General features: G+C 43.4%; 1 protein-coding gene across 5 annotated transcripts in view; it reads left to right on the forward strand.

Annotated features, from left to right (window-relative positions):
* The first annotated feature begins 1,323 nt into the window (after positions 1-1,323).
* TCP11L2 (t-complex 11 like 2) overlaps positions 1,324-17,412 on the forward strand; it is a 47,695-nt gene continuing 31,606 nt past the window's right edge. The window contains exons 1-4 of one of the 5 annotated variants that reach the window (XM_078076511.1): positions 1,324-1,365; positions 9,821-10,010; positions 12,395-12,530; positions 16,338-16,458. In XM_078076511.1, the coding sequence (XP_077932637.1) occupies positions 9,854-10,010; positions 12,395-12,530; positions 16,338-16,458 (414 nt within the window). In that variant the 5' untranslated portion in view covers positions 1,324-1,365; positions 9,821-9,853. Of the gene's footprint in view, positions 1,475-2,048; positions 2,248-2,640; positions 2,794-9,820; positions 10,011-12,394; positions 12,531-16,337; positions 16,459-17,412 lie in introns of those variants that run through there. The other 4 variants (XM_036083151.2, XM_078076513.1, XM_078076512.1 and 1 more) reach the window with 4 other exon arrangements.

Genomic DNA, 17,412 nt, shown 5'->3' on the forward strand with positions numbered 1-17,412 from the left:
CAGATGCTTTATCTCATTCCATCCTCACCATAACCCAATGAGGTAGTTATCATTGGTTATCCATTGACCAAGATCTGCTGGGTAGTTAATGTCAGAGCCAGGGTTGAACCCCAATCTGAATTATTCCATCTAGGATGACTGGCTTTCTATCCACCTTTAAAATGTTGCCTGTCTGGTTTATTCTAGAACCAATTTTGCCTCCACGGTTCAGACATGGTTTCAGCACGAAATAGAAATACTTCAGCCTATAGAAAATTCACTTAACATTCCTGCATGAAACTTTCTCCCAAATAATGCCAATTTACAGAAGATACAGTGGTTTTTACGTGTGCGGTTAGGGAATGGTGTTTCTGTACATCCACAAGATACACACCCACAAGAGCTGAACAGAACCCGCGCTAGGGCTGCTTATTTACATTAACCAATGTCGAAACTTTTCCGGCAGAGAGGTGCTGCCCAGAACTTCAGAGGAAGTGAGAGGTTTTATCTTTTGCGTGCACACGAAGTTTACAGTTTACGTCTTCAGACAACCTGGGAGGGTGTGACTCCCAGGAGCTAATCTTTCAGTCCAGCCATATGCAAATCTGGGCCGGTGTTTCTGTGGAGGTGCAGACAGAAATGTAGGTGACAAGGTTGGTTGCTGGCGCACGTGGGAACGCACCTGCCCCGTTGTCTGTTGGGTTGTGAGTGTCTGTGCGGACGGCGTGATAGTGGGCACCCAATTTGGATCGCCCCGCCTAGATGAGGGGTGTTCCAGTAGTAGAAGTTCCACCCGCAGCCGGGGAGCTTGTACCATTATCCACCGTGGTGCGCCCCGGAAGCCCAAGCCAGGCCCGCGCTCCACCAACCCCGCCACAAATGGACCCGCAAGCAGCCTCGCCCCGCCCCCAACGCTCCCGCTCCGCCCCAGACCCCCCGGACACCCCCTCCTCACTCGGCTCCGCCCCCCAGCGCCCGACAGCCCCGCCTCCAACGCCGGGCGCTCCCAGCGGCACTGCTGCCCCAGTTCCGTAAACACTTTTCTCCCCGCCCCTAGCAGTCCCCGGACCGCACCACTCGAAACCCACGGGGGGGGGCGATTTCCTCTCGCATGCAGAACAACGTCAATCCAAGCGCTTCTCGGCCTCTTTCATCAAACATGAGGAAAACTGCTCTGTAGTAGGTCAGATGTGTCAGAGCTCTGCGATCGGAGCATGAAGTTACCTGGATTTCCTCCTCTCCCGCGGGCCGTCTTCCCCCGCTCGCCGGTTACACTGCTCCGCCGTGGTTGTCTCCTCAGAGTCCCTCCCGGCCCTTTAAATACCGCGTGGGGCGGGAGCGGGGGGGGGGGCGGGGAAGACCCGGAGGTTGGGGGTTGTTGGACTGGTGAGTTTTCGAGGTGCTTGTGCGGTGCTCGGTGAGGGGACACCCAGAGACCCCTGACCCAGGCTCACTCAGTCGCCTTTCTCCTCCTCCTGTCTCTGCGCGGGACCCGGTGCGTATCCATCAGGGCGAGGGGGTCGCCGGCTGTGAGGTGACCGGCCCGGGTCAGTGGACCCGGACACCTCGCCCCAGGGCAGCCCGAGGGCCTCCCCCGACCCACCTCGGAACTCTGTCCTGGGACTCCGGTGCCAGGGGCGTTAAAGCCCCGCTTCTTGCTCCCCCCATCCCCTTGTTTGACCTCGAACCGGCGTCCCGCGTGGGAGCGGGGCGCGGGCACCGAGTGGCCGCCGCGGGTGTTAGCATAGCCGCGGGCTTCGGGTCCCGGAGGCGGCGGGGTTGCGGCCGCTTGGCTACTGTTTACGTCCTGCTGGCCCCATGCCAGCGACAGCGCTGCGAAAGGCTTCCCACCAGCCGGGCTCCGGGTGGGGGCCCCCTCTCGCCTGCGACCCCCGTCCAGCGCGGGTGGGCGAGCGGGGCCACGGTGGGGGCCGGGCGCGGCGCGAAGCGTGTGTTGGGGGTTTGTTGCCGGGGTTTCCCTGGCACTCGGCTCGGCCTCCGCCGTCCCCTCCCCCAAGGGTTTGTTTTGACAGGAAACGTGCTGCTGGAGGGGAGGGGCGGCGGGAGGGGGGCTGTGCAGACTCCCGGTGCCTCCCCTCGAGCCGACTGTCAGGCGACGAGGCGGGAGATGCCGGTCAGGCCCCGGGCTCGAACCTCTGGCCTCTCGGAGATGGCTTGTGCTTCCCAAAGCCGCGCCGCTGGATGGCACCACTGGGTGAACAGCGCAGATTGGAGATGGCACGAGGACGAACAGGGCTCTGCGTTTTCGTTAGTATTGGGAAAAACCATTAAACAAGCAATTTCACAATGATATAAAGTTTCCTTTTAAAATAAATGTATTTAAATGCAAAAATCTAGTCAAGATAGAAGTGATTGATAAATTAGGGTAGAGATGAGGATGGAGATGTGGAAACAGGCGTCAACAGTGGTAGCCAAATGACTGAAGTTTGGGAAATAATTGTCTTAGGTGGTTGTCCTGTTATTTTAACCTTGAGAAACCAGGCAAGTTGTCCTTGTCCCCAGTGGGCCCCTCCGCCCCCAAGATCCCTGTGGTCTCATGGCCTCCAGCCCAGCCAGAGACCCTGCTCTTTGCCACCTGCCGATCAGAATGAGGTAGGTTATCGCAGTGGTTCCCACTTTAGGTGGCTCCCTGCCTGCCTTGTCCTCTTGCCTCCAGGGATTTCATACATCACTCTGGCAGCCCGTGGGTTGCCTCGCTTGAAGTGGCCCAGGGCTGAAGATACCCAGTCATGTGTGGAAGCAGCTTCAGTGCCATTCTGTGAGGGGTTGAGGCCCCCAGAGGAGGAAGCACAGGTATTAAAATGGCCAGCCAGGGGTGGGAGGAGAAGTGTTTCCAAGTGTGAAAAGTGCCTAGAAATCCTTCTCCCTGATGCTGTAATGTTACGTGTTGCATGAACATCTGCTTTCTTAGACAATGCCTGGCTTGTTGGCTTTTATCTAGCTCTTTGTTGGCTCTAATTTGATGAAGACCCGTATTCTCTAGCTGAATGGAGCAGGAACCTCTCTCTGCTCTGTGGTTTATGCCTTGCTGCATATGAATAACTTTTTAGCACTGCTGTTTGGGACTGGTTCTAAAGCAGCATTTGCAGAAGATGGCAATTTTCCACACCATCTACAATTTTTTTTTTCCTTCAGAGCCCGGTCTTATTCTTCTGACTCCTTGCCCTTTACTACACATATGTGAATGCTTGTCTTTGCATATGACCTTGACCTGGTCTTCAAGGATGACATCCACTAGATAGCTCTTGAAATTTCTCATTTCCACGACCCAACTTTAACTGGTTGGGCTCCATTCCTTGTCCAGAGCACTGCTGGAAAATCTGAATAATTCACCTCAAAATGTTTTTTATATTAGTTGTAAGCAGTTAAGACTTCTGATAATATGTGGGTTTTAACTAGGGATTTTGCAGTACTTAAAGAATGGCTCCCTGATAGAGGATTTTCATTTACTCTAGTGGGGTGGTTGAGAATTATTTTGGACAATAGACTCTTTCAGTGATGCCCTTCACGGTATAGCACTTTGAGCTGCCACCCCGGGGTAAGGTCAGCTTATTACCACATATGCAAGTATCCACGTGGTGTTGGGTAGATTGATTTGGCAGACTGAGAGTGGAAAGAATGAGCAGCACACCAAATTTTCTCCAGCCATCCTAGAGTGGTAGAAAGCATGGGCTATAGGGATCCATGGCCTGGATTTCGGTTGTGCTTCTGCCACTGCTGTGAACCCTAGGGCAAGTAATTTAACCTCTCTGAGCCTCAGGTTCTCATCTGTAAAATGGGGATAATAGCAATACCTCAGCTAACAAGGTTATGATAAAGATTCAAGGAGATAAAACACTTACAGCACTTATGGGGGCTGGGATATAATAAGCACACAGTAACTATTAGCTCTAATTGTTATTATTTACTATCAGTGAGCATTAAGAAAGTGGAAAGACACAATGTAAACATTTCTTTAAGCTCTGGAACTCTGAGTCTTTGCTAGTTTGAATTATAGGTGCCTGGGAAATGTGTTGAGGCAGGCACTGGGAATTGGAAAGGGGAGAGAGACATAGTCCTTCCTGCAAGCAGCTTAAAATTTAGTGGGGAGGCAGATATGTAATGAGCAACTATAGTACTTTAAGTGACTGCATAATGGGAATATGAGCAATGTGAGTGAGGCAGGAGAGAAGGAAGCCCCAAATTGTAATATGAATAGGAGTGTGGCTTAATTTGTTCTTCAGTGAGACTCCTCTGGCTCCCCCTCTATCCCAGGAAGTGTTCTCAGCTCTAGATGGCTAATTTAGATGGAGTGAGGATATCAGGGAATGTCACTTTGAAGTTGTAATGTTTAATTTCAAACCTGAATGACAACAAGGAGCCCATCCCATGGAGATCAGGGAGAAGAACATGCTACAGGAGAGAATAGCAGGTGCAAGTGCTCCAAAGTAAGAAGTTTGGCATATCTGAGGAAACTGAAGAAAGCCATTGTGTCCGTAGCAGGAAGGGTTAGGGGAAGAGTGATACGGGATGGTGTAGGCAGAGGCCAAATCACAGAGGAATATAAACCATTGCCAGGAAACTTTTCTTTTTTTTTAAGATTTTATTTATTTATCAGAGAGAGAGAGACAGAGGCAGGCAGAGGGAGAAGCAGGCTCCTTGCTCAGCAAGGAGCCCGATGTGGGACCCGATCCCAGGACCCTGGGGTCATGACCTGAGCCGAAGGCAGACGCTTAACGACTGAGCCACCCAGGTGTCCCTGCCAGGAAACTTCTTAAGAAAAGGGAAACCACCTGGAGATGAACTCTTAAAAGGGATGATTTATTGTGCCTCTTCTGAAGGGCTCTGGCCTATTTCCTGTTTTATTCTCTAGACACTGTTCAAGAAGGACATTGGGACAAGCCAGACTGTCTAGAAGAGCTTTTGTAATAGAACAGTATCTAAGCTATCCCAACAGTGGGAACAATCAAAATCTAAAAATTACAGGAGCCCGACTGTTCTGAATTAGACTTGAAGTTTTGGTTTAGTACTTCTCTTTTAATCTTTTGCTTGGAAATAATTTCAAACTTACAGAAAGGGTTGTAAGAACACTACAAAGAACTCCTTATTGTCTACCTTTTACTCATATTCATCTGTTAACATTTTGCTCCATATGCCTTATTGTTTTTTCTTTTTCTCATTAAATTAGTTGAGAGAAAGTTGCATACATCATGGCCCTTTATTCCTAATATGTAGTCACAGTACATTTATCAACTTTAGTAAATTTAACATTGTAATACAGACAGTAAAGTTTGTAACAGTGCTGTTAATTGATCCAATAATAGCATTTTTTCCCCCTTTGGTATAGGATTCAGTCAGGGATCATCTGTTGCACTCAGTTGTCAAGTCTCTTTTCATCTGGAACATGTCCTCAGCCTTTCTTTGTTTTTATGACATTGACATGTTTGGAAATCATAATTTCTTTTAGTAAGAAAATAATAGTTGACAACCTGTCAAGCACTTACTAGGAGCTTAAGTACTTTACATAGACTATTTCAGTTAATCTTCACAACAATTCTATGAGGTAGATACTATTATTAGCCCCATTTTACAAATAGCTAAGTTCCCTCTCTCTAGTCAGTAAATACCAAGAGTCAGGATCAAGAACCCAGTCCACCTGATTCCAGAGCCAGTGTTCTTACTGCTTCGTGGACAGGTACATTGTCATTGGTGGATCTTTCTAATCCTGAATCTGTGCTGGACCATTTGCAGATGAGTTTGCTATGAAAAGGAAATAAAGAAGTAAAGTTGGTAGTGTGGACACAGGCTAAGGAGTCAACTAGCAAATTAAAAAAACCCATTTCCCTTCTATCTGTCGTGGGACACAGAACTATCCCCTTTGGGGTCCCTGTACATTTCCTCATCTCTAAAATGTCAATGATCATATTGCCATTCATTCAACAGTAAATGTTTAAGTGTCAGCTGCATCCCAGTCATTGGTCTTGGAAGAAATTATATAATATTGAACTTAATTAAATGAGAAAGAATGTAGTAAGAATGTGATTATTCTCCTTGAATAAGGAGACCCACTGTGTGTTGGAGGCTTTGCTTGGAGTTATCCACTGTTTTCACCTTTGACTTTATCTTTGGCCAGTAGTAAATCCTCCAGGTAGGATGAGATGTGGTGTTTCTTAAAAGTTGTGTGGTTTGCTTGTGATTGGCAGTGGTGAAAGTTAAGTGGGTCTAAGTTTGTCAGTATGAGAAGCATTACCTTTCTTAAAGAAATAGACTGGTTTTATTATCACTATTCTAAGAGAGAATCCAAAATAGTTTTTAAAGCCATCTAATTACCCTCAGTGCCTTTTGAGTCAAGTAGCTTTGTCCCCAGATGACTTATATGGAAACCCGAGACCAAGAAAAGTAAGAACAGATGTGAATGAGCTTACAGAAGACCATTTGCACTGGAATGGGCCTTTTGCTTTCAGCTTTAGTATCTCAGACAAGTGCAAGAGCTCTGTCGTAGGTTAACTAGCAGTCTTGTTTATCTGTAGGGGAATATGCTTTTATCATCTTGGGATAAAACAGTTCTCCCTTCTAGAGTTTTTAATGCCTGAAATGATAATAACAAGAAAAAATGCAAATAATACTAATAATAGCAATCATCTATATCCTGTTTTTTCTGTCAGATACTGTTCCAAGCACTCTACATATATTGACTAAATGTTGTCCCACACCAACCCTATGCATTGGGTATTATTAGTATGCCTAGAGGAGGAAACAGGCAATTTCCTTATAGAATAATAATGGGCATTTGGGCTTCAAAGGAAAGTTTCTCCTTGGATGCACTAAAGCCCAGTTGTGCTATGGAGGCTTCTACCATCCAAACAAGAGTGTCTAAACATTTTGAAGCTTTCACATTTTCTGTTGCATTCCCTGTGCCAGAAACTCTACTTCCAGTGAATTTTTGGAAGGAAGCATAGTTGCACATTATTAAGTATGTCTGCCATGAGCACATTTAATTTCTCAGAACTTCTAGTGAAGCCTCATGGAACTCTGGGTTTATAGAATTTTAGCAATTCCTAGCTGAAAGGGACCTTATAGCTGGCCCAACCTGCTCAGAAAAATGAGGTGAAGCGAGCCGATGTGATGTGCATAAAGTCACATAGCAAATTAATGACAGATTCAGGCCTCAGACTCTAGCCTTCTAACTCCTAACCTACATCTTTTTATTTTTAAATCTTTGTACTTTGCTGCCTTGTTAAACACAATTAAGGAACCTACAAAGTGTGCTGTTCAGCTGGAGTAGAAAAATGAAATGGACAGTTATAACTATTAACCTAGTTCATAAATTCCAATGGATGAAAGCTTTTATTCACCTTTACTTGGAAAAACAGCCAAAGTGAAGAAAAATTAAGAGCAGAGCATACAGAGCACAGTTGTTATGGTGGAATGATGGGAAAAAAATAATAAAATGGAAATAAAGTTTAAAATATTCAAATAAGAGTGTGATCAGGACCAGGGAATATTGAGTCTTAAACCTAATAAAGTAGGTTTAAGTGGTAGGTTCTCTGCTCCAGAGCATTAACTTTGGCAGTACCAGGCCTGTAAGTGTGTACTGATTTCAGTTTGCGAATGTTCTGGTTGAAGCTGTACCAAATGGGATTCAGTGATTCCGATTCAGCTGGCACTAAATGAATACTTGTCACGTACTTAACACTGGCAATGGACAAGACAGTCCCTGCCTTATTAAGGAGAGTCAGAAGTAGCCATGGGAAGGAAATAACTGTACAAGGGACTCAGCTCTATGGTGGGGATATAGGACATGTGCTGCAGATGTAGAAAGAAGAGTGTCATTCACTCTGGCCAGGGAGTAAAGGCTTCCTGAGGAAGGTAGCATTTTCAAGAAATGCCATCAGTGAGACGTAAAATGTTGGCAAAGAGAGAGAGAGAAATCTAGACGGAAGAGTAAGTATTCCATTTAGGATTGGGGTTTGATGGAAGTGAAAGAGTTAGAGCAGACCCTTTTCTTCTGTCCTCTGTTCCCTTCCCCTCAGCAGATGGGAGTTAAAGCTCAAGTAGAAACTAGTTTGTATGTGATGAAGGAGGTTATTTCCCCACTGAGGTTGCAGGGGTTCAGGGCTATTTTATATATAGCCTGTGTGGTTGGCTTGGGAGTCTAGGACAAGGCAGACCTCTCTACATGGTAGCTTCCTGGCAGCTTCACTGGATTCCTTGCAAAGGCAGCCTCTGAGTTAGTGGTTTTCTGTTTATGAAAGTGGTAGGCCCAGGAAGGTGTACAATTGGCAGGACTGAAGAGGGTTGTTTAGGTGAGGCCGGGGCAAATGCCCTTAGGCATTTACCTTTAATTAAAGTCCCTCTGAGGTTCATCCTTGTCTCTGTTACCACCCAACGGATAAAAAATGGCACCATTTCTCTCAACAAAGGCTAGATTCCCCCATAGTCTCACCTGGTCTCTCCTTTCTTGTGCTTCCCCAGCAATGCCTTGTTTCTCCTTTTCTCATCTTCTAGCCTCCAGCACACACAGTTGTGGGTAACTGGACTTGAGACCCATGAGAGTAGGGCGCTGTCTCTTTTGTTCACTGTTAACCTTTCCTGGTGCTGCTGCATAGTAGGCACTCAATAAATATGAAAGGAATCATTGAAAAAACTGCAGGATTTCCAGACATACTATGCGTGGCTGTGTTTTCAAGTTTTTGTAGCTTTAAAAGCTCTGTATACCTCATTGCACGGGCTGGTTCAGGTTTAAAGAGATTCAGTGAACCCTTACTATCATTATTGTCTATTCAGGACTTGAGGTGCCTTCCTCCTCGGGGCCAGGTTCCCCTTAGTGTCAGCTAACACCATACATATCAGAGCCAGCTCCCTCCTGGGCCTTGGCTGAGGCTCCTGGGCTCAGGCTGGGGCATCCTATGTGCCCAGGATCTCCTTTCTAGGGGGTGACTGGGCCCAAGTGCCCTGCTCTTACCTGAGAGGCAGTCTGATGTCCCAGATACAGCACTGGCTGTAGATAGAGTCAAGGGACTGGTTTTATGGCATGGTAAGTCCCCTCGTCCCTCAGAGGCTGTCTCCTTCACTCATGAATCAGGATCTTTGGTGCCTGTTCATCGGGTAGTAGTGGGTACCAAGTCAGCTGTCAAGTGCAAACCCAGGGTCAGGCTTTAGTCTTTATATCATGGCAGTTCACAGGAAAATGGAGAAGAACCTGAAGACTTGCCAGCCAGAGATTTTAGTCTTCTCCTTTCCCCAAGAGGCTCAGAAGGAACTAAAGAGGCTGATTTCAAAAATAGTTTATTTAAAACAAAGCCATAGGAACAGTAATAATAACTAACATTTGAGTGCTAAGCACTTTAATAAGGTTAATCCTATTTAATCTTCAAGCAACTCTGTAAGTTTAGTCTTTCAGCCCAGTTTTACTCAAGGTGGGTGGGTTAGTGACTTTCCCAAGGTCACTTGGCAAAGACAGCATGAGCTTCTAACCTAGGCAGTCCAGCCTCAGGGCCCCACCCTCTTATTCTTACCTTCCATGTTTTAGAAACCCAGGAAGAGAGAGACTGTGTGTCTTCTGCTCATTTTTAAAGGATCTGTTATTGCTGAGAGCTGTTCCACATTCACACTGTGTATGTCCTGAGCGAGTTCACACTTAGGGCTCTGGAGTCTCTTTTCTGGAAGGCAGTCTTGAAGGCCTGGTAATAGCCTGGCTGCTATGGGAAAGACGAGGTTATCTTCTGGGGCCTTTCAACACTGTGACCCCTGTGGGCAAAACTGTCTACACTGGAAGAAGCATCTGCGATGCTGGTGGAAGTACCACAGAGCGTTGATGCAGGTCTGTTTGTCTATGCAGGCACTATCTCTGCCCACACGTGAGTGACACAAGATGCCCTTCAATGGTGAGAAGCAGTGTGTGGGCGAGGACCAGCCAAGCGATTCAGACTCTTCCCGGTTTTCCGAAAGCATGGCTTCACTCAGTGACTATGAGTGCTCCAGGCAGAGCTTTACAAGCGACTCTTCCAGCAAATCCAGCTCTCCTGCTTGTAAGCTGACAGGGGAGCAGGCGTTGGGGGGGGGGGGGCGGGGGGCTGTTGCTTCTAGACATGTGTGTTAGATTTGAAAACTCATAAATGAATGAGAGCAGAGTAGAGACTCCCCCTCCTTTCTAGATGTACCGTAGTAGCACTGCAAGGGCAGGAGTAAGTGGCCGCTAAAGGTATACAACCTGCCCATTTTTATTTTCATTACTGTCTCTGATCTGTTTTGGTTTGATTATAAATCAGGTTCCCAAACCCAACCTGTCTTTTCTCTCCAGTAGTGGAAAGCCACTCCCTCTTGAGATCACTTCTTGGGCGACATTCAAGGATAAGTTCAAATTGGTCTTTTCTGATCATTGCTGATTTACATGGAAGGAAACTTGCCCCAATTCAAGGGACAGGCAGGAAGTGAAATAATGTAAAGGGCTTCCTGCTGATTTCAAAACCTGTTGTGCAAATCACCCCACAAAAGTGCCCACGAGGAGAATTACTACACTAGGGGTGTGAGAAAGTTAAAAAAGTGGCCATAGTGGGGAGATATCTTTTCCCTTGAGTATGGAAGCTAGAGGTGTGTAGAGCAAGTGTGTTTGTCTTTTTTTAGCTTTTTAATTGACATTTTGCATAGGAAATATAACACCTTAAACAGATAAAGCAAATGCAGAAAGAAGCAACTAATGTCTAATATAATCAAATGCCCACTTCAAAAACGTTTGTTCATTTGTGTTTATTTTAAATTTATACAGTCTCATTTTTAAAAATTTGGAAAGTACATAAGTATAAAGAAAAGAAAATTTTGCCCCTAGTATCACCCAAAGATGACAGCTGGTGGCACTTTGTCATATTCATTCTTCACATAGACATATGTGTGTGTATATATGTGTAGACTCTTTTCACTTAGAATTATAACTAAAACATGGGGTGCCTGGGTGGCTCAGTCATTTAAGCGGCCAACTCTTGATTTCAGCTCAGGTCATGATCTCAGGATCCTGGGATCAAGCCCCACATTGGGCTCCATGCTCAGCAGGGAGTCTGCTTCTGGATTCTCTCTCTCCCTCTGCCCCTCCCCCCTCTCAAATAAATAAACAGATCTTAAAAAAAAGAATTATAACTAAAACATTTACAGATGATATAACATACTTTTAAAACACTAAAACTACCTCATCAAATGAATATACCATAAATTTATTTAACCATTGATTTATCATTGAACATTGAGTTAATTTCCTCTTTTTTTTTTTTGCTGTTACAAATAGTGCTTTATGAACATCTTGGTGCATTAAGCCTTTCCAGGAATTCCTTTGGATATAATTGGATTATTGGACCCAAGGGTACAGACATTTTTAAAAAGAATCTTAATGGGACAGAGAATTGAGAAAAGAATTTACTAGCAGCCACCTAGCTTTCTGTGCTTTTTCTCACTCTTTATATTATATATGAGGCTCCTCTAACAGGGTATGCAGGCATCCTAAAGAGGGGTTTTACTAATTCCGTGTATCACCATTTTTTCCTCTTCCTCCCCCTCCTCCTCCACATGGTCTTCCTCTTCCTCCTCCTTCTCCTCTGCTTCTTTGAGAAAGTATTTTAGGTAGCAAAATATTGCCAGTCAGTACTGTTGTTTGAGGTAGTGATTTTTAATTAATTGAAGCTAAGAGTTCCAATAGTAATTTTTAAAAGACATGGTTTATTAGAATAATTTTTTAGAATAATCTTTAGAAGTAAGTAGAATAATTCTTTATGTACTACTTCCTACTGAGTAGGTTATCCAGCTTACCAGATTTTATTTTAATTATCTACATTTATGAAATTCTTACTTTGTTCTTCTTCAGTTATCTTATTTAATCACCTAAAGACAGCCCTGAGGAGGTAAGTTATGCCTTAGTGAAGTCAAATAATATCTACCAATTGGAAAAAATTGGAATCAAACCTAAACATTATGCTCTACTGCCTATACTTTTAGAAGTTATAGTTTTAAAAAATCAATTATTTCATCTTGAGTCTGCTTAAATTAATGAGTTACGAATTACAGAATAAAAGTAGTCTTTATCAAGTTCCTGCATAGTATGTGTAATAAATGCAGATATCAATAGGTACTAAAATATGAGGTGATTTAATAAAAATAACTTATAATAGCTTATACTAATAAGATAGTCTCTAAAACATTTGAGAATTTATTATCAATACAGTAACTGAAACTACCAAAGGAGTTCTTGAATTTTTGAAGTCTTAAGTAGTAAGCAGGGAAGTCTACCTAATTTAGTATGTATTCTTCTTATTTGTAAAACCCTGAATATATATATGTTAGAATAACGTAAATTCAGTCTGCATCAGGAGGCTTCATTGGATGACAGCTTTTCCTCCATGACATGAACTGCATTTTGTTTTTGTTTCAGCAACAAGCCCTCCCAGGGTTGTAACATTTGACGAAGTGATGGCTGCAGCAAGGAACTTATCAAACATGACACTTGCTCACGAAATTGCTGTAAATGAGAACTTTCAATTGAAACAAGACGCCTTCCCTGAGAACAGGTAACCCAGAGGTGTTTGTTATGTGTAAACTGAGCTGCAGAGTCTCGCACATACACACGTTCACACTGATTCCTAGAAGTCTTGTATAATAGCCACCGGGAGTAAACGTTGGTTAGTTCTCTAGCAAGGTCTTATACTTGTTTTTAAAACCATTCCTCAAGGGTACATGTTACCCATAATCTTTAGAACTCAGCTTATATGTCACTTCCTGAGGGAAGCTTTTCCTGACATTCCTGAGCGTACTAGATTACATTAAATCCCCTTCCTAAAGACTCCTGTTGCCCCCCTACCTCCTTTTTGTTAGGAGGGCTTATAATTTTATGTTCAGTGTCTGTCTTTCCCATGTGACCAAAACACCATTAATGGAGGAACTATGTCTATATCGTTTGCTACTGTATCCCCATTACCTAGCAGAATACCTGACATTTAGTACATGCTCAAGAAATGTTTGCAGCTCGACTTCTTTTTTTTTTTTTTTTTTGAAGATTTTATTTATTTATTTGACAGAGAGAGAGAGACAGAGAGGGAACACAAGCAGGGGGAATGGGGAAGGGAGAAGCAGGCTTCCCACCGAGCAGGGAACCTGATGCGGGGCTTGATCCCAGGACCCTGGGATCATGACCTGGGCCGAAGGCAGACGCTTAACGACTGAGCCACCCAGGCGCCCCTGCAGCTTGACTTCTTAAAAACTGATACTCAGGTTGTAAAAGATAAATAAATGTAGTGGAGCTGCCAAAGTGCTAATAGGTGATTCAGAAGCATCTGGAGGTAGGAATCACAACTACATGGGCACCCCGGTTAACCTCACACACCCCCCCAAGCCCCCAACCCAAGGACCTCTAGTTAGAGCCATGCCCTTATATCCTACCTCAGCCTCTCTAACTTTGGTGGCTCATAAATCCCCTGGGACAAAGAGGAGAAAAGGCTTGAGGCCATAACTACAGATAACTCATCTTTACAGGCAAAGTTAGCTCACGAATAATGGCATTGAATCTTCAACCTCACAGTGTCATTTATAAATCCAGAGGCATTTCCTCTATCAAGTAAGACAAAATATAATATTTGATTCTATTTAGAGCTTTTGTGTTTATTTGTTTTAAGGCAGGAAAGTAGCAGACATAATAATTTTCCTTCTTCGAAATGTGGATCATAGTCCTCCTGCTCCTGGGGTTATTTTTCATAATAATCATTAATATTTTTTAAGATTACTGGCCAAAATAGGTATATCTGTTTGGTTTTCTATGGTAACTGCATTTCACCATAATCCTTTATACCGGCTCTACTGCTACGCTCCTAGGCCAGGCCACCGTCATCTCTGACCTCGACTCTTTAAGTCCTAACTAGTTGCCCTGTCTCACAGGATCCTTAGCTCCCCATAATCCATCCTCCATATCCACATGGTAGCCAGAATGATCTTTCTAAAGGGTTAATCAGAATAGATCCCTATTTCTTTGCCTAAAATCCTTCAATGGTTTTTCTATTACACTTAGAATAAGAACTCAAACCCTTTAGTATGGCAGCAAGGCCCTACTTCCAAGACCATGTCTCTTACTCCTTTCCCTCCTGCTTGCTATGCTTCAGCCACCCTGGCTTCATTGCCGACCCCGGAATACACCAGCTCAATCCTGTTCAAGGACTTTGTCCTTCTTCTTTCTGCTTTTTCAGTGTTGTTCCCCTAGATTTTCACCGGCTGATTTTTTGTTCCTCCTTCAAGTCTCAACTCAAAGGGCAATGTGTTAGAGAAGCTTTCTTCAGCCACCAGTGAAGTTAGCACCCTCTCCATCACTATCTACCACATTGTTTTATTCTCTCTTCCTTATGTTTCTGAAATTGCCTTATTTATTTTTAATGTGTTTTGTTTTTGTCTTCCTGTCCCTGCTAACAAATAAGCTTTTTGAGAGCAAACACTTTCTTTTTACTATAGTAACCACAGTACCTAAAATAGGGTCTGGCCATATTGGATGCCTTATAAACATTTTTGACTGACTAACGAAAATGAATGTTTGAAGTTAAAAGTAGTGTGTTTTATGAAGTACAGCAAAAGACAATTTGAAAGTATTTATACTTTAAATTCAAAAGTTGCAAATACAGGCATTAGTGAAGGCACTTTAGGATCAGATAGGCTCTGGGTTTGAATCCTGGCTCTGCTGAGACCATTTCTGAGCCTCATGTTCCCCAAGGATATGATGGGGGCTAAAATGCTTACTTCAAATGCATGCTCATGGGCATCTGAGTGCCTTGAACATAAGTATTTTGATAACATGGGAAATAGGAATGCTTCCTTCCTTCATTTTCTGCCATAGCTGGAAAATGTGAGCAAGGAAAGCAAAATGCAAACTTAGGACAATTACCTTTATTTAAAAATGAAATGGCATATTATGACCTGTTGATTTTTCAGATGACTGTCCACAAATGGCCAAGTTGTTACTTTTAAAAATATCACTGACTCTCATATTTAACCAAGTCTTGTTTTGGGGGGAAAAGACTTGGCAAAATATGTCCAATTTCTGATACCCAGTAGGAACGCCTGTAAATGATTTGTTTGATCTCATCCTTCCCCACCATCCACCAGAAGATTAAAAGGCTAAAAAGTATCTTTCAGCCTTTAGGAGAACTTACATTTAAACTCTGATATCCCTGCAGGAGCTCTAAAGTTGTTATAGCTCCTTCTTGGTTGGTCCGTTCAAGCCAACTATGTGAGGCTTGTAAAGTCCAGAGTGAAAGCCAGCAGCGTTTGCCTTTCTAATTGTTCTGTAGTTGCTCAGGAGGGTCAACTTTGGAAATAGCATTTATGTTGAATGAAACTAGTCAGGCAACCAGAGTAAGTTTTAACATTTAAAGTTGCTGAGTAGAATATAGCATTTGCAGTTACAGAAACAATTTTAACTCATACCCCTCAGAAAGCTAATTTTAATTTCTCATAGCATTATTGTATGTTTAGCTATTTATATTCCAAAAAGAAAAATTAGATGTACTTAACTATCAAATTATTAATTCATTCACCATGCATTCATCAAATACTCACTGTATGCCAGGTAGTGTGCTAGGTACAGTGGCAGGTACTTAGAAGAAGAAGTAGTTATGGCCTCTGCCTGGGAGAGATGTATGACCTTTAGGGGATGGAGACTCATAAGTACAGTGCAGGGAAATATGTGCTTTTCTTAAAACTGTTGCCAAATGTAGGAGGTCAGTAGGGGTGTGTATTTAAATGTGCACCTATTTTAGGGCATTGACATAAGCGGCGAAGCAAAGTGGCCACCTACTCTATTGTGAGCTCTTGCTAGCAAGGTTCCTATTTCAGCAGTTTGGTCCAGCTAATTTTAAATGGGACATCTCAACTGCAATTGGCAGCAGTTCACATGCATGTCTCCTTGGGGCTAATCTGTTCTATTCTGTGCAATGAAACTTCAGCTGTTGAGGAAAAAGCTACTTTGCCATCTCATTCCCAAAATCTAGAACCAGTCTAAAGATCTAAAGAGTAGCTGGGTAAATTATGGCATCTCCTTAAGACAGAATTTTATGAACTTACTGAAAGCTATAGCAAGAAAGCATTTTTAAAATCTAGGGGAAACTCAGGACAGAATATTAAATGAAACGAGTATATAATATACCTACTGGTTATCCTCAACTATATTAAAACAATGCATTGAACCAGAGAAATATGTCAAAAGATTAAAAATGAGATTTTGGGCCATTTTTATTCTGTTTTTTTCCTGCATTTTCTAAGATTTCTACAATGAGCACATTTCTTTTATAATCAGGAAAAATAATGCTTATTTTGAAAAGCAATTCATTTCCTTTCTGTAGCTTAGCCAGTCGAGTGAAGCACATTGTCCACCAGGCCTTCTGGGACGTCCTGGAGTCAGAACTGAATGCTGAGCCTCCCGAGTATGAACATGCCATCAAACTGTTTGAAGAAATCAGAGAGGCAAGTTGATGTTGTCTGTATTGATTAGTAATGTTTTTTTCCCTAAAGACTGTTTTCCTGTCCTCCGAAGAGTATTGGAGATTCTTTTTGGAAAACTGAGTAAGTTCAATCACTGGAAGGGTGTTTTCCGAAATGCACTTCCTGGGCTGGGGTGGAGGCTAGGGAAATAGGGCAGTGGAAGGAGCGCAGGGCAATGCTTAGCACACAAAGTAGTGGTCACAGTAGTTAAGAGCACAGACTCAGGAGCTAGACAACCTGGTTTAGTGACGGGTTTAGCAAAGGCTTTCCCTCCATGAGTCCTAGTGTCCTGAGTACTTGCAGGGTAATCGTAGGAATTAAATGATATGACAGTTATAGTTTTAGCTAACATTCACAAAGCATTTGCTCTATGCCAAACACTAGATTATTCATTTACTGTTACCACAATGAAGTAGTTATTCCTGTTATTCTTACTAAATAAAAAGAAACCAAGTTCCCTTACTCACCCAAGGTCACACAGCTTTGAGGGGTAGAGAGGGACTTGAGCTGAGGTACTCTGGCTCAGAGCCTGTACTTCTAACCATGTGCTGTGTATGTAAGCACAGTGTCTGCTGTGTGGTGAATACTCAGGATAGGTTGCTTGTATAATATATAATAAATATTTTATATGTAAAGTATACGAATGGAGCCCATGGGGTATTTCCATTTGTTCTTTTTTTTTTTTTTAAAGATTTTATTTATTTGACAGAGAGAGCACAAGCAGACGGAGAGAGTGGGAGAAGCAGGTTCCCTGCTGAGCAAGGAGCCCGATGTGGGACTCGATCCCAGGACCCTGGGATCATGACCTGGGCCGAAGGCAGCCGCTTAACCGACTGAGCCACCCAGGCGTCCCTCCATTTGTTCTTCTTTAAAGGGTTCTTGTGGAGCTATGATCTGCAACTTGTTCTTTCTTTGCATGGTTTAAATGTAAACTTT

This window comes from Halichoerus grypus, chromosome 6, assembly GCF_964656455.1.
Source record: "Halichoerus grypus chromosome 6, mHalGry1.hap1.1, whole genome shotgun sequence".
NCBI lineage: Eukaryota > Metazoa > Chordata > Mammalia > Carnivora > Phocidae > Halichoerus > Halichoerus grypus.